Source organism: Dermacentor andersoni, chromosome 3 (genome assembly GCF_023375885.2).
Source record: "Dermacentor andersoni chromosome 3, qqDerAnde1_hic_scaffold, whole genome shotgun sequence".
Taxonomy (NCBI): Eukaryota; Metazoa; Arthropoda; class Arachnida; order Ixodida; family Ixodidae; genus Dermacentor; species Dermacentor andersoni.
The window spans coordinates 134015392-134040402 of record NC_092816.1 but is presented as its reverse complement, the minus strand read 5'-3'; the positions used below and the strand labels follow the sequence as shown (position 1 = coordinate 134040402).

At 47.9% G+C, this 25011-nt stretch overlaps 1 protein-coding gene across 1 annotated transcript; it reads right to left on the bottom strand.

The window, feature by feature from the left end:
• Window positions 1-5994: 5994 nt before the first annotated feature.
• LOC126525204 (uncharacterized) lies at window positions 5995-18358 on the bottom strand. The gene is made up of 4 exons (XM_072286768.1): window positions 18231-18358; window positions 7092-7205; window positions 6882-6949; window positions 5995-6559 (listed from the first exon to the last, which is right to left on the bottom strand). The coding sequence occupies exons 3-4, from the start codon at window positions 6922-6924 to the stop codon at window positions 6078-6080; spliced, it is 525 nt and encodes a 174-aa protein (XP_072142869.1). The 5' UTR covers window positions 6925-6949; window positions 7092-7205; window positions 18231-18358; the 3' UTR covers window positions 5995-6077.
• Between the last annotated feature and the right edge of the window lie 6653 nt (window positions 18359-25011).

Sequence of the window (25011 nt, the reverse complement as noted above, 5' to 3'; positions counted from 1 at the left end):
GCCGTGCGCAGCTTAGCGGTGTCCGGGGAAAAGGGGATCCTGGGGGTTGAGCCGATGCCCAGTGTTTGGACCGTTAAGGCCCCCCGGTGGAGGCAACACGCCCCTTCGGCCTCTGCTTCACGTAGAGGGCACCTCCAGGCTGACCCACCTGGGGGAAATCGGCAGTCGCCTTTTCCTGTCCCCCTCTTCAACCTTTTTCTTTCCTATCTTCTTTCTTTTACTGTCCTATCATCTCTTCTCTTCCGTCACTTCCTAATTTTCCTGGGGCGGCTAGGGTTAACCTTGTGTATGTGCCCTTCCTTGGGGTATAATATATGAGGTTATAGTGGCAATGTACGGTTGGCGCCTGCAGGCTTACGCGTTAAGTGCTGCAGCGTCCCCAAGTTGGGCTCCGTGGTGGGTGGCCGCCATTGCTGCTGAAAACAAACCAAAATACTATGGGAACACCCGCATTTCCCCACCTACTTGGTCGTCACCCTCAAAAGAGGGGAGGCACCGAAGACTTGAGCTCATGTTTCACCCGTACAAGAAAGACCTACCCAAAATATCACATAGTACACAGTGAGAACTCTGAAAAACAAGCCAGATTCCTTTCACCATTCACAGTAGCGAAATCTCTGACCGGAACCATAGTGTCAGGTTATAAAGTATCGAAAATGGCTAGCGGGGACCTTCTCCTTGAGATAACTCAGAAACATAAGTACGAGAAGCTTGGCAGTCTTGTGACATTTGGTAACATACCAATTTCTATTACACAACACCGAACAATTAATAGCTCACGGGGAGTCGTGTCGGAGGCAGACCTCCAAGATTTGACAGAAGCTGAACTCCTGGAAGGGTGGAAAGAACGAAATGTCACCAATGTAAAACGAATTATACTTGGACGAGACAACAAGGAAATCCCCACCAAGCATCTTGTCCTAACATTTGCATCCAGCCTACTGCCAGAAACCATCGAAACAGGATATATCAGGTTAATTGTCCGACCATATATCCCAACCCCGAACGGTGTTTCCAATGTCAGAGGTTCGGTCATGGCTCGCAGAGCTGCCGTGGTAAAATAACTTGTGCAAAGTGTGGAGTCCAGGGCCACCTCTCCGACAACTCCAGTGGCATACCTTACTGTGTGAACTGCAGTGGTGACCATCCAGCCTACTCATGCTCCTGTCTGAACTGGAAAAAAGAAAAAAACATAATCACCCTCACAGTAAAAGAAAACATTTCGTTTAAGGAAGCCCGTAAGAGGTGCTCACCTTTCCACAGCAGACCTTATGCTGATGCGGCGCGTCGAGGGGCAGCGTCACAGCGGCCATTGTTAAGTGCCCAGCCCGCGTGCAGCGAGCAAGTACCTTTGGCTTCTGCCCCCAGGGTGGAAGTAGGTAAGCCTGCTCCATCCAACCAGCAAACAGGCCAGGCTACCCTTGGGTTGCCGGCCCCACAGGAATTATATGCGGCAATCTGCGCCACATGCAGTGATGCCGCAGGACCGATAGCGGCCCCGAAGGTGGGCGCAGCCAAGGCTGCCTCAACCTCCCCGGCCCCTTCCAGCGCTGGCAAGAGCCGGCGCAGCCAAATCCCACAGGGAGCCCATCGCCCTCCGGGCTGGTGGGCGCAGGGGTCTTGCCTTCCGAGGCGGGACTCTCTCGGAAAACTTCTCTCTCGCAAGAGCGCGTGTCCGGCGCCTCACAAGAGGCAGTGGACACTACACCTATCCTCACGGCGCACCAAGCGCCGAAGGAGCGGCGAGGCTCCCTCGAACGCTCCAGAAAGGACAAAACCCCCGTTACAGGGCCTCGAAAGAGCTCTGTAATGTAATCTCTGTAATCACTACTTCTGTTTCTGTACACATACCACCAATTTACTTTCAATATGGATACACAATTTATTCAAAGGAACGTCAGGGGTCTTTTTAGAAACCTTGATGATGTGCAAGAACTTATCCACGAACACAAACCGAAGGTGCTGTGTTTACAGGACACACATCTAAAATCAAAACACACACTTTCTCCAGCAGTGTGTTACTCTCCGCAATGATCGCGATGATGCTATCGCATCAGTGGGCGGAGTTGCCATAATCCAATAAAAGCATAGCATGTCACCGTTTACTGCTACGAACGCCCCTTGAAGCAGTGGCGGTTCGAGTTGTTCTCCTAAACAAACTTATCACTATTTGCTCGCTTTACATACCCCCACATTACCAATTAAACAAACATGAATTTCAGTCCTTTATAGACGAATTGCCAGAACATTTCGATTTTCTTGGCGATTTCAATGCACACAGCTACCTGTGGGGCGACCCTCGTATAGATGCGCGAGGTCGTCTTGTTGAACAGTTCCTTTTTTCTTCAGGTGCGTGCCTGCTGAATAAGAAGCAACCCACATATTACTCTCTTGCATACAGAACCTTTTCTTCAATCGACCTTAGCATAGTTTCCCCGTCTGCACTGGCCGAACTTGAATGGGAAGTTACCAACAATCCTTACGGGAGCGACCACTTCCCCATACTGCTAAGAACATCTAAAGAAAACCAATATCCTCCACAGGCTTCTAGGTGGAAGTTTGATACAGCCGATTGGGAGAAATTTCGTACTCTCACTAGTATCTCATGGGCTGACATGTCTTCTTTAGGAATTGATGCTGCTGTGGATTATATTACAGCATTCATAATAGATGCCGCATCTAAATGCATATCCCAAGTGGTTTGGCATGCAAACGACATGTACCGTGGTGAAACCACGAATGTAGGATCGCTCGTAGGAAACAGAACAAAGCGTGGGGGTCGTTACGCGCTTCTCCCACTGCAGATAATCTTATTAACTTCAAGAAAGTAAAGTCTGAAGGCAGGAGAACACGCCGACAGGCCAGAAGAGAAAGTTCGCAGAAGTTTTTATCGAGTATCAACTCGTTTACAGATGAGGCCAAAGTCGAACAGGGTGAATAGGATAAGAGGGCGACAAACATATTCACTCCCTTTCGTAAATACACAGGGCGACACTCTGCGAGATCAGGCAGACTCACTTGGGGAGCACTTTGAGAGCGTGTCAAGTTCAAATCATTATTCGCAATCCTTTCTCAAATACAAACAAATAGAAGAATGTAAGCCACTCATAAGAAAATGTCGACAGAATGAACCGTACAACTGTCCTTTTAGTGTTACCCGAGTTGAGAGCTGCCTTGAGCGCATGCAAGAGCTCTGCACCGAGATCTGACCGAATCATGTATGAAATGATCAAAAACATGCACAATGACACCCAAATTACACTACTCACACTTTTCAACACTATTTGGGCCGTGGGACACCTTCCAACCGCATGGAAAATAGCCATTGTGGTCCCAGTTTTGAAACAAGGCAAAGACCCTTCCTCTGTGTCAAGTTGCCGCCCGATAGCCCTCACAAGTTGCCTTTGTAAGGTATTTGAAAAAATGATTAATTGGCGGCTCATTCATTTCCTTGAACTGAGCAAAATGCTTGATCCCTACCAGTGTAGCTTCAGAGAAGGGCGGTCCACAACCGATCATCCTATACCACGGTGTAAGAGTAGTTTAGAGGTCTCCTCGATTTGGCTGCACTTTCTGCACTAGTTCAGAGGGTGCAGCACTCTAGCACTCGATTTGCCAGTGCAGCTAGCGCCACCTGCACTTCGGCACTCGATTTGACGTCGTGCTGCACGAGTGCTAGAGTGCTGGCACTTCGGCACTAGCCTCTCCGCAAGTTCTTTTCTCGTGCACGTAGTGCAAGGCTTTTGATAGCAGACGACACATGCGGCTCCGTGGCCATGCGGGTGTTGGTAGACAGCATCGACGGCGCCTGCTATTAGTAACGCAGCACGGACGCCAGTTTTCTTCAGGATGTGTACGCAGCATCTTGTTAAGGGCGCTTTCCGGGTTCAACTGCTGCTAAGTGCACTGAAGGCCGGGATTTTCCCTCAGATCACAGTCGTTTGTATTAATTTTCACAAGCTTACCGCTACCTCGACGTTAAGTTTGCGCGAAACCACATCGGTCAGTCGTTTGAAACGTTGTGCCATATATGATTCAGAAAGGTGTGGAAACCACGCTTGGTCATGCTTTCTGAATAATGACACACCAACAAAAGAAAAGCCACAGCCACCCAGACGCAGCAGACGAAGGCCTGTACGTTTATGCACTTTTGTCCTCGATTTGACCGCTGCACCGAAAGCGCTAGCGTCGCGCTACACTCACACTTCAAGAGCTAGCGCTGCACTGGCACGACACTTTTCTGAACTAGTGCAAAAGGTGCAGCCAAATCGAGGAGACCTTAGGTGAGAGAACGCCCGCGCCCAGCGCCCTGTCATAACGTGGCCTCCGCGATCAGCTCCGGCGGCGCGCCGTTGCTCCGGCCATTCCGTTCGCACGGAGAGAGTGTAATCGGAGAAAGCGGTGTGACTGTACCTCTCGCCGCACCGTGGCGCGCGCAACCCACGTCTCGCTTTCCCTGATGCGGACGGGCGCAGAGGACGAAACAGTGATGCCACGGCTGCTGATTTATCAGTAGATCTACTGATTTTTAAAATTTTCTGCTGATTCAGTGATAAAGCGCTTGAATCTGCTGATTTTCTTGCTTTTCTACTGAAACAAAAGCGGAATCTGCAACTTTTTCAACACAGAGGATGGGTGGATGGATGGTTATAGAGGTTACAGAGGTTATATTAATGTGATGCCACCTAGCGAAAGAAAAAAAAACGTGGTTGGCTCCGAGGTTAACATACATTCTTGCGTTTCCAGACTCTCAAACGTGGCGCTACCTCTGTCTTTGAGCAAAGTGGGGAAAAGGCATAGAGTTTCTATGCTCTATGGGAAAAGGTGAGGCGGTGAATTTTTGAAAGTGGGTGCATACCGAGCCCTACAACTATGAAACCACCATTATCATCATCATCATGATTAACCTATTTTTATGTGCACTGCAGCACGGAGGCCTCTATGGAGGCCTCTCCCAGCGATCTCCAATTACCCCTGTCTGGAAGATACTATACGCTAAAGCTTTCAGGTACTAACTACCATCTGACGCTTTCGAATAGGCCATCGGAGGGCTCCACTGTTTTTAAATTCGTGCTTGACAATGGCTCTCTGGATCCCCGGGTTTTTCAAAAATATCGCTAGGAATTTCAGGGTCAATTTTTGTACTATTTCCTGGAAGCTACAATACTTCAACAGAGTACTAATATAAGCGCTGAATTCGTGGGCTCATAAACTGAGTGCAAAAATTGAAATTAAATATCTACTGATTTCTACTGATATTTCGCGAAAAAATCTACTACTATTTTTTAATGTGTCGTGGCAACACTGGGACGAAAACGCAGTTTTCGCAGTCTGTGTGCGACGCGCACTAGAAAATTATCGCACAGCACAAGTAGCTAACTGGTGCAATTAGGCAATTGCTTTTTTGAATTATGACGCAGACTTAGGACCGGGGTGAGGCAGATCGTCAGGAGAGCGTTCGTTTCACAACACGCAGGCAATTTTTTTTTATTTCTGTAGCCGTGCATGGTTTCAAAACACGGAACATTTTACAGTTGAGCAGAGGGGATTATTTTAATTCTGCAGTTATTTTACATATTAGTTTAGAAGCTGAAATTACTTTTGATATATAGAGATCAAGGAGTTCTGTCAGTTTTCCTCTAGAAATGGTACAAACGTGATTTGTACTTACATGCGTGTAATATATTTAGCTTTCAATGCTTGCAGATGCCACTGAATGCATTGTCCCACTCAAATGTTGGGCTTCCTTTTTGTGGATGGCTCTTTTGTGACGTGTTCAAATGTATCATATTATACCCCAATCTTGCTACAGCCTCGAAAGAGGCTTGCAGTATCCCCAAATAAATAAAAGCCTGCAATGCATAAGGTTCGTTTACGTTGTGTATGGTTGGAACTGAGGCGAATTTAGTCTCGTTTTTTTCCTTTCGTGCGAGGCAAGCAAAAAAGAGGGTTTAAAGCGCCGAAGCTACAGCTTGGCAGGAGGACAGATAAAACCATTTGAGGATAAATGACATTTTATTTACAAAGACAAAATCGGAGCCACATTGTTCGGCATCCGTTTTTATATTGTGTTTATTTTAAACACGGAGCACTTTCCTGTGCAGTGGCTTGCAGGCCAGGTTTTTGCGGAAAGCAGCCCTGTCTGTCACAGTAGCGCCGACGTTGGCTAAGAGTGGCCTCATGAACTTATCAAACGCTACAGACAGTGTGCTTGCGGCGTGGTCATCCCTTGCTGGGCAAAGGAAAAGGGGGCACTGCTCTAGTCGAGGCAATAACAGTTCAGCCAGCTGCTGACGAACGTTGCTCTTTTTGATGTGCGGCAGGGCAATGTCAACAGCCTTCTTAACGGTCACAAGGACCGTGACAAATTCTGACTTTGGGAATGTTAGCCCACCCCTTGATTGCAGGTCAATAAGCCCCATCAGCACGGGTCTGGGTCCATCTGACTGGTGGAGGGGAGGGCAGAAGCTGCATGTTCTCCGCTCCTCAACTGCTCTCGCCACGAACCCTGCTATATAAGCGATGCTGGCATTTGCTATGGTTGATGGGGGCCGCTGCACTGAAATAGAACATACCCATATTAGTATATGGAGCTAGACATTCTGCAATGTATTCCCATTTGTGAGAGCACAAAAAAACAGCTTTTGGCACTAACCTATAAAAAAGTTCCCCGGAGCAAATTTTAGACAGCATGTAGAGACAAAGCTTTGCATAAACCAAATATGACATTTATCATGTCGCCACTCAACGTGCATTCCCTCAAAATTTTCAAATTTTGGGCATTGATACCACTCAGTTGTTATAGCCTTGACCTAACGCGAAATGATCGCTTTTTGGTAGCACTTCACATGGGTGGAGTAGGTGAACGAGTGTGCACTCACGAAGCATCGCTTTCAGGGATGTGAAGAGCTCGTCAATGTGCATCACAATATCTTCAGTTCCCGTGAACCTGAAACAAAAATATGCACACTATTCATATCAGCCAAATATATGTATTAGACAAATCGCTGTTGGCTGCAAAAGAACAGCACTAGTAGTCCAGCGAGCCAGCCAAGTGTAAGTTCTTGAGAAACATTTGATGCAAGATATACCTGGCTGGAGCAACTTGCGCTGTCTCGGTCGAATCATGCGTGGTTGCCTGTGCTGTTGCTTCAGCCGGAACATCAAGTTCGGAGGACGTCACATTCAGGGAGGCACCATGTATACTGCAATACATGTAAAACAGTTACCATCATTATTAAGCAGCAGCCACATAAAAGCAAAAACTGCTTCTAACACATTGCCCGTCGGCACAGCAGGATTTGCGTGCTCGTGTGTTCTGAACTTTAAAAACTTCCAGTCAGCAGTCAGGCTACAACACTAGTAGCTGCTCGCATCGTGAAATCTTAGTTGTGCAAGGGCCTGAAATGTGATAAGCTTTCTATTTTGAAACAAGAGACAACCAGTTCACAACTATGAGCACTCGTCCCGGAGCTCAAATAACATGCACCTACCTCAAAACAGTCTGTCCGTTTTCAACGTTTGAAGCTTGGGATGGGCACAGGCTGCCATTCCGCAAGATCCTCTCCAGGCTAAATGTCACGGCTCTTGCATCCAGACAGTCGTTGCCGCCAGCCAGTTCTTTGCCGCCAGCCGCAAAGAACTGAAGAGGAGCTCGACGGGGTCGCTCGAGAAGTTCCTTGTTAAAACATAAAAGGAGCTGCTCTTGAGAAGGTACCTAATGCATAGCACCGTAGATTTGCTTGTCAGCAAGATAGCTTCGTAGGTTTCAGCACTAAGAAACGTTTTCCCGCTACTTTTACAGGCATTGTAGAGAGTTTCGAGGTAGTCTGGGAACTCCTTCTCCAGCCATTGTAGGCGCTTGTCGGTAGCGCAAAAAAGTGCATTTGGTCAGGCTTTCTCATATGCACATGTGCTGTTCGGTTGGCCACATTGTGGATGGCAAACCACTTCTGCATCATCTTCATATACAATATTGTTGCGTCTGCGTTCCTGAACTGTTCTGCCTGAGGGTGGTAACTGGGGTATTCTTTCAAAAAGGAAAGCGCCGAGATAACTTCATCTGAAAACAGCTGCACTTCTCTGTCCACATGAATCTTCTCAAAATTAGTTGGCTCTATGTGCTTCTGTGTCAGGAATCGAAGTGGTTTCACAATCTCGTTTTTTTGAAACACATGGAGCTGCTTCACAAACTCTCCAGTTATTGGCTGACTGCCATCTGTCATTTCCCCGTCCAGAAGAAGGCTTCGCACGTTTTTTATAATATGACACTGGTCAAAGGACAAGAATAGGCTTCTTTCTGGATCACATGGATGACTGACCACTGGCCTGAGGGAGCCATTGCCCAGGTGGCGCATCATTGTGACATTAATCTTATGGTTATCCGTGACGATCCGGACGACGTAGAGGCCACGCTTTTGAACTTCAGCGATCACTTCTTTTGTCAGCTGATACAGGAGCTTGCCACTTAATCGGTTAGTGAAGAAAAAGCCGCAAGGAATTTTGTACGACGTGGACAGGCCTGTTGCAACGAAACACAGCACCTTGTTGGCAAGCACGATGTTGTTTACATTCTCTCCTGTCCCAACGTCTTCTCTCACAGTTTGCTGACCAAAAAGCAGTCCATCTTACGATCGTAGATGTATTTGGAGCTTATAGCCATTTCATCCACAATAATTGAGAAAAACCGCGCTTGCTCTTTCAGCTGCCCTCCCTCTTGCTTTAGGCGTTCTTTCATTAATGGTGTGATCCCACTTTAACTGTTGGATTTGCCAACATAGCGAAGTAGCGTGTTAAGGCAATTTCAACAGTCCTCTGTTGCGTATGTAACGGTATGCCTTAGGGGACAAGTAGTAGAAAACTACACATTCCCGGACAAAGTCTGGAGACCACACGGGCCGTTGCCTTGGCGCATTCGCGATCTGTTCCGCTAGGCAGTCTTCTAAGCAGAACTGGGCTGTTCCGACCTTGTCCAAGCACTTTCTCAACGTCGAGTTGGGAGTGTGGTTTTCAAAACCACTGAGCTTCATTTTTAGGCGGCTGCTTTCTCGCTGCCAGCCTCCCGATAGCATTTGCTTTCCTGAAAAATTGCACTCTCATTCAGTTTATATTCCTTGAATCCGACTGCTTGCGCGGAAGAAGGTCATCGGTAGTTTGCGTTGCGCAATCAAGTGCCTCACTAGACTGCTGTAATTCACCGACTGCATCTTGTGCACTTGGTTTCTCATATCCTGCACCTTTAAGACCTGCTTCTTCATCTTTAACAAGGGTGCATCAATCATCATCATCATCAGCAGCCTGGTTACGCCCACTGTAGGGCAAATACCTCTCCCATACTTCTCCAACCACCCCGGTCATGTGCTAATTGTGGCCATGCCGTCGCTGCAAACTTCTTAATCTCATCTGCCCACCTAACTTTCTGCCCCCCCTCCCCCTGCTACGCTTCCCTACCCTTGGAATCCAGTCCGTAACCCTTAATGACCATCGGTTATCTTCCCTCCTCATTACATGTCCTGCCCATGCCCATTTCTTTTTCTTGATTTCAACTAAGATGTCATTAACTCGCGTTTGTTCCCTCACCCAATCTGCTCTTTACTTATCCCTTAACGTTACACCAATCATTCTTCTTTCCATAGCTCGTTGCGTCGTCCTCAATTTAAGCAGAACCCTTTTCGCAAGCCTCCAGGTTTCTGCCCCATACGCGAGTACTCGTAAGACACAACTCTTATATACCCGTATTTGCTCGAATAATGATCGCACTCGCGTAATGATCGCACCCCTGAATTTTGTCGTCAAAATTCGTTTTTTTTTTATTTCCCGTGTAATGATCGCACCCCGAACTTGCCGCAGCGATATGTCGTGTGCCAAGTCTAGCTAATATTGATCACGCTTACCGTCTGTCGAATGCTACGCGAACGACTCCTCAAGATAAACCAAGCGGTCTGCATGCACCAAACATTCTTAAGTAGATGCCTCATTTCATTACTTTCATCACTTTCCGCACGTCCATGACTAAAAAAAAAAGCTGCAACCAAACTTGCCGTTATTATGTCTAGGCTTTATAATGGTTGTCAACAACAACAAAAAAAGGCGCCTTTCGATTCTTCTCATCTGCACTTGTGGGCACACAACAAATCGCGAGCGGCAACAATAGTAGCCACGTTTACACTGATACGTTAAAAGTGTACCCTATTCATACGCCGACGCTTGTAACACAGCTAAGATATTCACCCACCCCTAGAGGAAACGTGCCGTATTAGGATAGTAGTGAAGACAGATGCCACAGTTTCCGCAGCATGCCGGCCATGTATTTCTATGTCACTGGCCCCCGCAGGGGCGTCTGCGCAAGCAGGCGTTTGGTGTGTTGCGGCACCACGGACCCGAGCACACGAGGGTCGGACCCTCCCGCGTGTAGCCGTGCGCGGCTTAGCCGTGTCCGGGGAAAGGGGGATCCTGGGGGTTGAGCCAATGCCGGGTGTTCGGACCTTTACGGCCCCTCGGCGGCGGCAACACACCCCTTTGGCCTCGGCTTCACGTAGACGGCACCCTCGGACTGACCCACCCGGGGGAAATCGGCAGTCGCCTTTTCCTGTCCTCCTCTCAAATCTTCGTCTTTCTCTCTCGCCTTTTACATCTTTCCTGTCTTCTCATCACTTCTCCTCACTTCCTAGTTTCCTGGCGGCAAGGGTTAACCTTGTGTAGCTAGCCAGCCTTGGTTATGCTGTATTTGGTTATAGCAGCGATGTACGGCTGGCGTTGGCAGAGTTTCTCCAGCAGGAACTTCTGTCACGTCCCCCTGTTGGGCTCCATGGTGGGTGGTCGGCATCGCGGCCGAAAACCCAACATTACTTATGGAACATGCTTTCCCTAAACTACCTGATCGCCCTCAGAAACGAGGGCGCACCGAAGAAGTATTTCAGTTTTTCGGACGCCAAGTCCACAATTTTCCTCGTTTTCATGTGATCCACACAGAAAAACCAGCGAAACAAGTCCGCACAATCTCCCCGTTCCTGGTATCTAAGACCCTTACCGAAGTTTTTGGCCCAGGTTATAAGGCGTCGAGGATGGCCAGCGGTGACCTCCTCTTGGAGCTCCGCGATCAGAAACAATTTGAGAAACTGCCTAAACTAGTATCATTTGGAGAGACCCAAGTAGTAGTAACCCCGCACCGCACGATGAATACCTCACGCGGCGTTGTCTCGGACGATGATTTGCTGGAGCTCACTGAGGCTGAACTCTTGGAGGGCTTCAGTGAACAAAATGTCATAAATGTCAAAAGAATCAAGATTAGGCGAGACGGAAAAGAAATCCAAACAAAACACCTGATACTCACTTTCAGCTCAAGTGTCCTCCCCGAGTCCATCGAGGCCGGTTACATCAAACTTCGTGTTAGGCCATACGTGCCCAATCCTCTCAGATGCTTCAAGTGCCAAAGGTTCGGCCACAGTTCACAGAACTGTCGAGGCCGGCTGACATGTGCCAAGTGTAGTGACACCGAACATTCCTCCGAAACATGCCAGAAGACTCCACACTGTGTCAACTGTGATGGCGAGCACGCCGCATACTCGCGCGCCTGCCCGTCCTGGAAAAGAGAAAAAGAGATTGTGACAATCAAAGTCAAAGAAAACATATCTTTCAAGGAGGCACGTAGGCGGGTGTCATACCTGTCTAAGAGTAGCTTTGCCGATGTGGCGCGTAAGGGGGCAGCGTCACAACGGCCTCCAGCGGCTGTCCGACCCACAGGCAGTGAGTCGGCAGTTACGCCATCTGCCCCCGCAGCGGTTGCAGCTAGCGCTGCTCCGTCTACCCAGCAGACTGGGCCAACGACCCCGAAGGTGGACGCAGCCGAGGCTGCCCCAGCCTCCGAAGTTCCTTCCAGCGCTGGCAACGGCCAGCGTAGCCAAATCTCTCTGGGAGCCCCATCGACCTCCGGGCTGGTGGGCGCAGGGGTCTTGCCCTCCAAGGCGGGACTCCCTCTGAAAACTTCCCGCTCGCAAGAGCACGTGTCCGGCGCCTCACAAGAGGCAATGGACACCACACCTATCCTCAAGGCGCACCAGGCGCCTAAGGAGCGTCGAGAATCGCTCGAACGCTCCAAAAAGAACAAAACACCTATTACAGGGCCTCGAAAGGGCTCTGTAATCTAAGGCATCTTTCCGTTTCCGTACACACAGCACTAATTTACATTAAATATGGATACACAAATCATACAATGGAACATCAGAGGTCTTCTTAGGAACCTTGATGATTTGCAAGAACTAATCCACAAATATAATCCAAAAGTGCTGTGTTTACAGGAAACACACTTAAAATCTAAAAACACAAACTTTCTCCGAACGTATGTTACATTTCGCAAAGATCGCGATGATGCCGTCGCATCATCGGGTGGTGTTGCGATTGTCACTCATAAAAGTATAGCCTGTCAGCCCTTACAGCTACAAACGCCCCTTGAAGCAGTGGCGGTGCGAGTTGTTCTGCTAAACAAACTCATCACTATCTGCTCGCTTTATATACCCCCACATTACAAATTAACTAAACACGAATTTCAGTCCTTCATGGATGAATTGCCAGAGCCTTATGTTGTTCTTGGCGATTTTAATGCACACAATTACCTGTGGGGCGACCCTCGTATAGATGCGCGAGGACGACTTGTTGAACAATTCCTTTTCTCTTCTGGTGCGTGCGTGCATTCTGAATAAGAAAGAACCCACATATTACTGTCTTGCCAACAAATCATTTTCTTCAATAGATCTTAGCCTAGTCTCCCCGTCACTACTGCCTGAACTCGAATGGGAAGTTACAAACAATCCTTACGGAAGCGACCACTTCCCCATACTGCTACAAACACCTAAAAAGAACGAATATACACCACAGGCTCCTAAGTGGAAGATTGATACAGCTGACTGGGAGAAATTCCGAACTCTCAGCAGTATTTCATGGGATGACATGTCCTCGTTAGGAATTGATGCTGCTGTGGAATATTTTACAGCCTTCATAATAGATGCCGCATCTAAATGCATATCACAAGTAAATGGCTTGGGGTGTAAACGGCGCGTGCCGTGGTGGAACGAGGATTGTAGGATCGCTCGTAAGAAACAAAACAAAGCGTGGGGGTTGCTACGCGCCTCCCCCACTGCGGAGAATCTCATAAACTTTAAAAAAGTAAAATCCCAAGGCAGGCGAACCCGTCGACAGGCCAGAAGAGAGAGCTGGCAGAAATTTTTATCAGGTATCAACTCGTATACAGATGAGGCCAAAGTCTGGAACAGGGTTAGTAGGATAAGAGGGCGACAAACATACTCCCTCCCTTTGGTAAACACGCAAGGCGAAACCCTGCAAGACCAGGCAGATTCACTTGGGGAGCACTTTGAACGTGTGTCAAGCTCAATCAATTATTCCCAGCCCTTTCTTAAACATAAAGAAATAATAGAACGTAAGCCAATCATTCGAAAATCCAGGCAGGATGAACCGTATAACTGGCCTTTCAGTACTGCCGAGTTGAACGCTGCCTTGAACACATGCAAAAGCACTGCACGGGGACCTGACAGAGTCATGTATGACATGATTAGAAACCTACATACTGACACACAAGTTACACTACTTACACTATTCAACACCATTTGGGCTTCCGGATACCTCCCATCGACATGGAAGGAAGCGATTGTGGTTCCTGTTCTGAAGCACGGGAAAGACCCCTCCTTGGCGGCAAGTTACCGTCCGATAGCTCTAACTAATTGTCTGTGTAAGCTTTTTGAAAAAATGATAAATCGCAGACTTATACATTTCCTTGAGCTCAACAAAATGCTCGATCCTTATCAGTGTGGATTCCGAGAAGGGCGGTCAACAACAGATCATCTTGTGCGCATTGAAGGATATATTCGCGATGCCTTTGTACACAAACAGTACTTCCTCTCCATATTCCTTGATATGGAGAAGGCATATGATACAACATGGCGTTACGGGATCCTGCGAGATTTGTCGGGAATGGGCATCTGTGGAAATATGTTGAAAATAATTGAAAGCTATTTGTCCAATCGTACCTTCCGTGTAAAAGTTGGCAATGCACTGTCACGTCCCTTTACCCAGGAAACTGGTGTACCCCAGGGAGGCGTGCTCAGCTGCACTCTCTTTATCGTTAAGATGAACACCCTACGTGCTTCACTACCACCTGCCATTTTTTATTCCGTATACGTAGACGATATACAAATAGGCTTCAAATCCTGCAACCTCACAGTATGCGAAAGACAGGTACAGCAAGGCTTGAACAAGGTTTCTAAGTGGGCAGACCAAAACGGATTCAAAGTCAACCCCCACAAAAGTTCTTGTGTTCTCTTCACAAGAAAGAGAGGCCTGGTCCCAGATCCTTGTGTAGAACTGGGCGGACAACAAATTCCTGTAAACAAAGATCACAAATTTCTTGGTGTTATACTTGACTCCAGGCTTACTTTCATTCCGCACATAAAACATCTGAAAGAAAAATGTCTTAGAACAATGAACTTACTTAAAATCCTATCCCACACAACGTGGGGTAGCGAGAGACAGTGTTTGTTGAATATTTACAAGAGCCTTGTTCGATCACGCTTAGATTATGGTGCCGTAGCATATCACTCTGCCGCACCGAGCGCACTTAAGATGTTAGACCCCGTTCACCATCTGGGTATCCGTTTGGCCACTGGCGCATTTAGGACAAGCCCTGTTGAAAGCCTATATGTAGAGTCAGATGAGTGGCCACTCCATCTTCAAAGAACAAACATCAGCTTAACATATTTTCTCAAGGTTCACTCTAATAAGGAACATCCGTGTTTCACAACCGCTAACGACTTGACGTGTGAAACACTTTTTCATAACAGACCCTCTATGAGACTTCCTTTCTCACTGCGTGCAAGAGAACTTTGCACGGAAATGGATATCCCAGTTCTCGAGCAACGCTTAATGCCTCCAGCTAAGCTAGTACCACCCTGGGAGTGGCAGCTGATAGAGTGTGACACATCCTTTATAGAGGTTACTAAACATGCGCCAGAGCCACATATCAAAATGCATTTCTTGGAGCTCCAGCACAAGTACTCGTGCGCAGAGTTTTACACAGACGCTTCTAAGTCGCATGCCGGGGTGTCCTACGCAGCCATTGTTCCATCCTTCTCGGAATCCGGTGTACTGCACCCTGAAACAAGTATATTTACGGCTGAGGCGCATGCACTATTGTTGGCTGTGAAACATATCAGAAAATCAAATATTCAAAAGACAATTTTATTTACAGACTCCCTAAGTGTCGTAAAAGCCTTGAAGTCACACTGTAAACACAGAAACCCCGTAATAACTGAGCTCTATTCCATTCTCTGTAGAGCGTATATGTCTAACCAGCATGTCATTATATGCTGGGTGCCCGGACATAGGGGCATTGAGGGTAACGTTCTAGCGGACCAGATGGCCACATCCATTTCATTGCATGCAGTTAGTCCTACTGCTGCGGTCCCTGTCACAGATCTGAAACCTTTCTTAAGAAGAAAACTGCGAAACCACTGGCAACGTATGTGGGACGCAGAAGTAAATAACAAACTGCACGTGATAAAACCACAGTTAGGTTCTTGGCCCCCCGTAACAAAATCACGGCGAACAGATGTCCTATTCTGTCGCCTGAGAATAGGACACACATTTGGCACGCATAACTTTCTACTCACTGAAAATGATCCTCCAACCTGCGGTAGATGCGGGGAGAGGCTGACCGTCCTCCACGTCCTCCTGGAGTGTCGGGCAGCCGAATCTGAAAGAAGAAAACATTTTTCCCTAGCATACCGGCAGCACATCCCCCTACATCCCGTAATGCTACTCGGTCCAGAACCTTTATTTGACACCAACACAGTCCTAAGTTTTCTGAAAGATGTTGTCTTGCATGTTTTTAGCCCCACGTGTTCGTAGCGGGTCCTCTCTTCAGAGGATGCCGCTGTGATAGCTCTTTCGTATAGCACGCGCCTCTAGGCCCTTGTGTTTCAAGGGCTCCGGTGAGGCAGCAGTGCTCCAGGTAATTTTACTATCTCATATATCTTTTATTCTGCATCATTCTTTTACGATGGATTTTAATGTTCAAAGTATTCGTCATGAGTCATCGCCATAATTTTATAGCACGTAGATTTTACGCACTTTACAGCGACAATTTTTAGGCCAGTTTACAGCCAAGTCACATCTCCATAATACATCGTCAACATCACCACTTGTCATGGCGCTCTTTGGCCACACCTGGCCCTTGCGCCATTAAACACCACATATCATCATCATCATGTCACTGGCAGCTGAGAGCGCCCATCTCTTTCTGTCCGCTCAAAGTGGACATGGCTATGTCATTGCCGCAAACTTGCCGATATTAACGTTATTATTCATTACTGATACGGAAGAAACTGTTTCAATGCACGTAATGTACTCGCGAGAATAATAAAACATCGCGTTCGGCTTGCTCCGCCGGCCACAATTATCGTTTCGCAGGAAATTTAACCTGCGTAATGATCGCACCCCTGATTTTGCGTCAATTTTTCTGACAAAAAAGTGCGATCATTATGCGAGTAAATACGGTATTTTCTCTTGAGGGATAGTGGCAACCTGCTGTTCATGATTTGAGAATGCCTGCCAAACGCACCCAGCCCATTCTTATTCTTCTATTTCAGTTTCATGATCCGCATCCACCGTCATTTCCTGCCCTAAGTAGATGTATTCCCTTACCATTTCCAGTGCCTCGCTACCTATTGTAAATTGCTGTTCTCTTCCGAGACTGTTAAACAATGCTTTAGTTTTCTGCAGATTAATTTTTAGACCCACCCTTCTGCTTTGCCTCTCCAGGTCAGTGAGCATGCATTGCAATTGGTCCCCTGAGTTACGAAGCAAGGCAATATCATCAGCGAATCGCAAGTTACTAAGGTATTCTCCATTAACGTTTATCCCCAATTCTTCCCAATCCAGGTCTCTGAATACCTCCTGTAAACACGCTGTGAATAGCATTGGAGAGATCGTATCTCCCTGCCTGACGCCTTTCGTTATTGGGATTTTGTTGCTTTCTTTATGAAGGACTACGGTGGCTGTGGAGCCGCTATAGATATCTTTCAGTATTTTTACATACGGCTCGTCTACACCCTGATTCTGTAATGCCTCCATGACTGCTGAGGTTTCGACAGAATCAAATGTTTTCTTGTAATCAATGAAAGCTATATATAAGGGTTGGTTATATCCCGCACATTTCCCCGCAGGGGCGTCTGCGTCAGCAGGCGTTTGGTGTGTTGCGACACCACGTACCCGAGCACACGAGGGTTGGACCCTCCCGCGTGTAGCCGTGCGTGGCTTAGCCGTGTCCGGGGAAAGGGGAATCCTGGGGGTTGAGGCGATGCCGGGTGTTTGGACCTTTAAGGCCCCCGGCGGAGGCAACACACCTCTTTGGCCTCTGCTTCACGTAGACGGCATCCCCGGAATGACCCACCCGGGGGAAATCGGTAGTTGCCTTTTCCTGTCTCTCTCTCCCTCCAGCCTTCGTCTTTCTCTGACTTTTTCACCCTTCCTGTCCTCCCCTAGCTTCCGTTTACTTCCAATTTTTCCAGGCAGCAAGGGTTAACCTTGTGTGAATAGCCAACCTAGGTTATTTCATATTCGGTTATAGTAATTACGTACAGCTGGCGTTTGCAGGACCTGTTTTTACAGTTCCTGTAGCGTCCCCCTGTAGGGCTCCACGGTGGGTGGCTGGCGTTATTGCCGAAAACTACACATTCCTCTATGGATAACTCCTTCCCTCAACTGCCTGATCGCCCTCAGAAAAGAGGGCGCACCGGTGAAATTTTCCAGTTTTTTGGCCGACAAAAAGAATCCTTCCAGCGTTTCCATGTCATCCATTCTGCAAAACCAGATAAACCAGTAAGAACTATCTCACCCTTCTTTGTTTCGAAGTCATTGACTGAAGTCTTTCGTCCTGAATATAAGGCGTCGAGGATGGCAAGCGATGATCTCCTCTTGGAGCTCCGCGATCAAAAACAATATGAAAAAATGTCAACACTAGTCTCATTTGAGGAAACGCAAATAATTATAACCCCGCACCGCACGATGAACACCACCGGTGGTGTTGTCTCTGACGATGACTTGATGGAGCTCACTGAGACTTGACTCTTGGAAGGCTTCAGTGACCAGAATGTTATCTATGTTAAACGAATTAAGATGAGGCGAGATGGAAACGAGATCAAGACGAAGCACCTGATACTCACTTTCGGCTCAAGTGTCCTTCCCGAGTCCATCGAGGCCGGTTATATCAAACTTCGTGTTCGGCCAAACGTTCCCAATCCTCTCAGATTCTTTAAGTGCCTACTTTTCGGCCACAGTTCACAGAACTGTCGAGGCCGGCTGACTTGTGCCAAGTGAAGTGACAATGAACATTCCTCCGAAACGTGCCAGAACACTCCACATTGTGTCAACTGTGATGGCGAGCATGCCGCATACTCGCGGTCCTACCCGTCCTGGAAAAAAGAAAAAGAGATTGTGACAATCAAAGTCAAAGAAAACATATCTTTCAAGGAGGCATGTAGGCGGGTGTCATACCTGTCTAAAAGCAGCTTTGCCGATGTGGCGCGTAAGGGGGCAGCGTCACAACGGCCTCCGGCGGCTGTCCGACCCACAGGCAGTGAGTCGACAGTTACGCCATCTGCCCCCGCGGCGGGTGCAGCTAGCGCTGCTCCGTCAACACAGCAGAGGGTACCATTGACCCCGAAGGTGGGCGCAGCCGAGGCTGCCCCAACCTCCCCGGCCCCTTCCAGCGCTGGCAACAGCCGGCGCAGCCCAATCTTGCAGGGTGCCCCATCGACCTCCGGGCTGGTGGGCGCAGGGGTCTTGCCCTCCAAGGCGGGACTCTCTTGTAACTTCTCCCTCGCAAGAGCACGTGTCCGGCGCCTCACAAGAGGCAATGGACACTACACCTGTCCTCAAGGCGCACCAAACGCCTCAGGAGCGGCGAGGCTCCCTCGAACGCTCCAGAAAGGGCAGAACCCCCGTTACAGGGCCTCGAAAGAGCTCTGTAACCTAAGGCATCACTTCCGTTTCCGTAAACACCGCACCAATTTTCTTTAAATATGGATACACAAATCATTCAATGGAATGTCAGAGGTCTTCTTAGGAATCTTGATGATGTGCAAGCACTCATCCATAAACACAATCCAAAAGTGCTGTGTTTACAGGAAACACGCTTAAAATCAAAATACACAAACTTACTTCGACAGTATGTTACCTTTCGCAAAGATCGCGATGATGCTGTCGCATCATCGGGCGGTGTTGCAATTGTAATTCAAAAAAGCATAGCGTGTCAACGTTTACAGTTACGAACGGCCCTTGAGGCAGTGGCGGTTCGAGTTGTTCTGCTAAACAAACTTATCACTATTTGCTCGCTTTATATACCCCCCCCCCCCCCCCCCCATTAAAAGCTAAGCAAACATGAATTTCAGTCCTTTATAGATGAATTGCCAGAACCCTATGTTGTTCTTGGCGATTTCAATGCACATAACTACCTGTGGGGCGACCATCGTATAGATGCGCGAGGACGTCTTGTTGAACAGTTCCTTTTTTCTTCTGGTGCGTGCCTGTTGACTAAGAAGGAACACACATATTACTCTCTCGCAAACAGAACCGATTCTTCAATAGACCTTAGTATATATTCCCCGTCTATACTGCCCGAACTTGAATGGGAAGTTAACAACAATCCTTACGGGAGCGACTACTTCCCCATACTACTAAGAACATATAAAGAAAACGAATAACTACCACAGGCTCCTAGGTGGAAGATTGAGACAGCTGACTGGGAGAAATTCCGAACTCTGACTAGTATCTCGTGGGCTGATATGTCTTCTTCAGAAATCGATGCTGCTGTGGAGTACTTTACAGCATTCATTATAGATGCCGCATCTAAATGTATATCACAAGTAAATGGATTGGCATGCAAACGGCGGGTCCCGTGGTGGAACGACGAATGTAGGACCGCCCGTAAGAAACAAAACAAAGCGTGGGGGTTGCTACGCGCCTCTCCCACTGCGGAGAATCTTATTAACTTTAAAAAAGCAAAATCCGAAGGCAGGAGAACGCGCCGACAGGCCAGAAGAGAGAGTTGGCAGAAGTTTTTATCGGGTATCAACACGTATACAGATGGGGCCAAAGTCTGGAACAGGGTAAATAGCATAAGAAGGCGACAAACGTACTCCCTCCCTTTGGTAAACGCACAAGGCGATACCCTACAAGACCAGGCTGATACTCTGGGTGAACACTTCGAGTGCGTGTCTAGCTCCACTCACTATTCAGAGAACTTCCTTAAATATAAAGCAATAGAAGAACTCAAGCCTCTGAATCGGAAATGCACGCTAAACGATCCTTATAATCGCCCTATTACCATTGCTGAACTCAGTTTCCTTATCAGCGAGCTCTGCACCGGGCCCCGATAGAATCATGTATAATATGATTAAGCACCTACACTCCGACACACAAACCACGCTACTCACACTTCTCAATACTATGTGGGCTGCTGGTTATCTTCCATCAAAATGGAAGGAGGCTATTGTAATCCCTGTTTTAAAGCATGGTAAAGACACTTCATTGCTTACTAGCTACCGTCCTATAGCGCTTACGAGCTGCCTCTGTAAGCTTTTTGAAAAAATGATCAATCGCCGTCTCGTACATCTCCTAGAGTCCAGTAATATGCTTGACCCATTTCAATGTGGTTTTCGGGAAGGGCGATCTACAACCGACCATCTTGTGCGCATCGAAGCGAGCATTCGCGATGCCTTCGTGCACAAGCAATCTTTCTTATCTGTATTTCTGGATATGGAAAAAGCGTACGACACAACCTGGCGGTACGGAATCCTGCGCGATCTTTCCGCGCTAGGTATCCGCGGCAATATGTTAAACACTATAGAGAGCTACCTAGAGAACCGTACATTTCGAGTGAAAATAGGTCCTGCACTGTCGCGTACATTCATACAGGAAACTGGCGTACCCCAGGGTGGCGTACTCAGCTGCACGCTCTTTGTCGTAAAGATGAAAATAGGTCCTGCACTGTCGCGTACATTCATACGGGAAACTGGCGTACCCCAGGGTGGCGTACTCAGCTGCACGCTCTTTGTCGTAAAGACGAACACGCTTCGTGCATCTTTACCACCAGCTATTTTCTATTCCGTCTACGTAGACGATATACAAATAGGTTTCAAATCCTGCAACCTCACAGTCTGCGAGAGACAGGTACAGCATGGTTTGAACAAGGTGTCACAGTGGTTAGAGAAAAATGGATTTAAAATCAATCCTCACAAGAGTTCTTGTGTTCTGTTTACAAGAAAGAGAGGCCTGGTTCCGGATCGTTGCTTAGAACTGTGTGGACAACAGATACCTGTAAACAAAGAACACAAATTTCTAGGTGTTATACTTGACAATAGACTCACTTTCATCCCACACATTAAACATCTTAAAGAAAAATGTCTGAAAACAATGAACCTAATGAAACTTCTATCGCAGACTACGTGGGGACTTCTATCATTCTGCAACCTCGAGCGTGCTAAAGATGCTAGATCCGGTCCACCATCTAGGAATCCGACTGGCCACTGGCGCTTTCAGAACGAGTCCCATACAAAGTTTATAAGAAAGAGGATGCTGCTGTGATAGCTATTTCGTATAGCACATGCCTCTCGGCCCTTGCGTTTCAAGGGCTCTGGCGAGGCAGTAGCGCTCTTAAACAATTTTAGCATATCGCATATTTTATATAATGCATCATTCTTTCTTAATGCATTTTAGTGATCATAGTACACGTCATTAATCATTGCCATAATTTTATTACGTGTAATTTCTTTATGCAATTTTCCCCGCAGGGGCGTCTGCGCGAGCAGGCGTTTGGTGCGTTGCGACACCACGTACCCGAGCACACGAGGGTTGGACCCTCCCGCGCGTAGCCGTGCGCGGCTTAGCCGTGTCCGGGGAAAGGGGGATCCTGGGGGTTGAGCCGATGCCGGGTGTTCGGATCTTTAAGGCCCCCCGGCGGAGGCAACACACCTCTTTGGCCTCTGCTTCACGTAGACGGCACCCCCGGACTTACCCATCCGGGGGAAATCGGTAGTTGCCTTTTCCTCTCTGTCGCTCTCCCTCCAACCTTCGTCTTTCCCTCACTTTCCATCTTTCCTGTCTTCTCCTAACTTCCTCTCACTTCCAATTTTTCCAGGCAGCAAGGGTTAACCTTGTGTGAATAACCAACCCAGCTTATCTCATATTTGGTTATAGTGATGACGTACAGCTGGCGTTTACAGGACCTGTTCATACAGTCCCTGTAGCGTCCCCTCGTAGGGCTCCATGGTGGGTGGCTGGCGTTATTGCCGAAAACTACATTTTTCTATGGCAAGTCCCTTTCCTCGAATTCCTGATCGCCCTCACAAAAGAGGGCGCACCGAAGATGTATTCCAGTTCTTTGGTCGTCAAAGACCGAACTTCCCACGGTACCATGTCATCCACTCTGAAAAATCCGATAAACAAGTGCGAAATATCTCCCCTTTTCTAGTTTCCAAGTCCTTAACAGATGTCCTTGGTCCAGGCTACAAGGTATCAAGGCTGGCAAGTGGTGATCTCCTGTTAGAACTGCATGATCAGAAACAATATGATAAGTTGCCCAGTCTATTGTCATTTGGGGATGTTCCATTGACAGTAACTCCTCACCGCACTCTGAACACCACCCGCGGCGTTGTGTCTGATGACGATTTGCTCCAGCTGACAGAGGCTGAGCTCTTGGAGGGCTTCAGTGAGCAGAACGTTGTCAATGTCAGAAGAATTAAGATAAGAAGGGATGGTAAAGAAATTCAAACGAAGCACCTAATACTCACATTCGGTTCAAGTATTCTGCCCGAGTCTGTAGAGGCCGGGTACATCAAGCTCCGTGTCAGACCATATGTGCCGAATCCCCTAAGGTGTTTTAAATGCCAACGTTTTGGCCACAGCTCGCAGAGCTGCCGAGGCCGCCAAACATGTGCGAAATGCAGTGCCCTTGAACACGCAACTGAAGAATGTAAAAACTCTCTACACTGTGTAAACTGTGATGGGGATCACGCCGCGTACTCGCGGTCGTGCCCCTCTTGAAATTGTAACCATCAAAGCAAAAGAGAATATATCGTTCAAAGAGGCACGAAAGCGGGTAGCATACCTGCCAAAGAAAAGCTTTGCCGAAGTGGCGAGTCAGGGGGCAGCGTCACAACGGCCTCCGGCGGCTGTCCGACCCACAAGCAGTGAGTCGGCAGTCACGCCATCTGCCCCCGCGACGGTTGCAGCTAATGCTGCTCCGTCAACCGAGGAGAAGGAACCACCGACCCCGAAGGTGGGCGCAGCCGAGGCTGCCTCAACTTCCCAGGTCCCTTCCAGCGCTGGCAACGGCCGGCGTAGCCAAATCCCTCTGGGAGCCCCATCGACCTCCGGGCTGGTGGGCGCAGGGGTCTTGCCCTCCAAGGCGGGACTCCCTCTGAAAACTTCCCGCTCGCAAGAGCACGTGTCCGGCGCCTCACAAGAGGCAATGGACACTACACCTATCCTCAAGGCGCACCAGGCGCCTAAGGAGCGGCGAGGTTCCCCCGAACGCTTCAAAAAGAACAAAACCCCGGTTACAGGGCCTCGAAAGGGCTCTGTAATCTAAGACATCCCTTCCGTTTCCGTAAACACAGCACCAATTTAATTTAAAATATGGATACACAAATAATTCAATGGAACATCAGAGGTCTTCTTAGGAACCTTGATGATGTGCAAGAGATTATCCAAAAACACAATCCAACAGTGCTGTGTCTACAGGAAACACACCTAAAACCACAACATACAAACTTTCTCCGACCGTATGTCAAGTTTCGCAAAGATCGCGATGATGCAGTCGTATCATCAGGCGGTGTTGCCATTTTGGTTCATAAAAGTATTTCCTGTCAGCGTTTACAGCTACAAACGCCCCTTGAAGCAGTGGCGGTTCGAGCTGTTCTTTTAAATAAACTTGTCACCATTTGCTCGCTTTATGTACCCCCACACTTCAAATTAAACAAACATGAATTTCAGTCATTTATAGACGAATTGCCAGAACCTTATGTTCTTGGTGATTTCAATGCGCACAGCTCCCTGTGGGGCGACTCTCGTACAGATGCGCGAGGTCGTCATGTTAAACAGTTCCTCTTTTCTTCCGGTGCGTGCTTGCTGAATAAAAAGGAACCCACATATTACTCTCTAGCAAACAGACCATTTTCTTCAGTAGATCTTAGTATAGTTTCCTCGTCTATACTGCTCGAACATGAATAGGAAGTTACGAAGAATCCTTACGGGAGCGACCACTTTCCCATACTAAGAACATCTAAAGAAAACGAATACCCTCCGCAAGCTCCTAGGTGGAAGATAGACACAGCCGACTGGGAGAAATTTCGAACTCTCACTAACATCTCATGGGCCTACATGTCTTCTCTAGAAATTGATGCTGCTGTAGAGTATCTTACATCATTCATAATAGATGCCGCATCAAAATGCATATCCGAAGTGAGTGGTCTGGCATACAAACGACGTGTACCGTGGTGGAACAGCGAATGTAGGATCGCCCGTAAGAATCAGAACAAGGCGTGGGGGTTGCTACGCGCTTCTCCCACTGCAGAGAATCTTATGAACCTTAAAAAAATAAAGTACCAAGGCAGGCGAACCCGCCGACAGGCCAGAAGAGATAGCTGGCACAAGTTTTTATCGAGTATTAACTCGTTTAGGGATGAGGCCAAAGCCTGGAACAGAGTTAATAGGATTAGAGGGCGGCAAACACATTCACTCCCCCTCGTAAACACACAGGGCGATACACTGCAAGACCAGGCAGACTCACTTGGGGAATATTTTGAGAGCGTGTCAAGTCCAACAAATTATACACAATCCTTTCTCAAATACAAACAGAAGAACGTAAGCCTTTAACAAGAAAATGTCGAGAGAATGAGCCTTACAACCGCCCTTTTTGTATTCCCGAATTGAGAGCAGCCCTGT

Excerpts from the sequence above, each read along its gene's own strand:
- LOC126525204 (XM_072286768.1), bottom strand. The coding sequence starts at position 6,924 with ATGCACATTGACGAGCTCTTCACATCCCTGAAAGCGATGCTTC. Across the intron at positions 6,560-6,881 it reads ATCCCTGAAAGCGATGCTTC|TGCAGCGGCCCCCATCAACC; the intron begins GTGAGTGCACAC and ends GTTCTATTTCAG.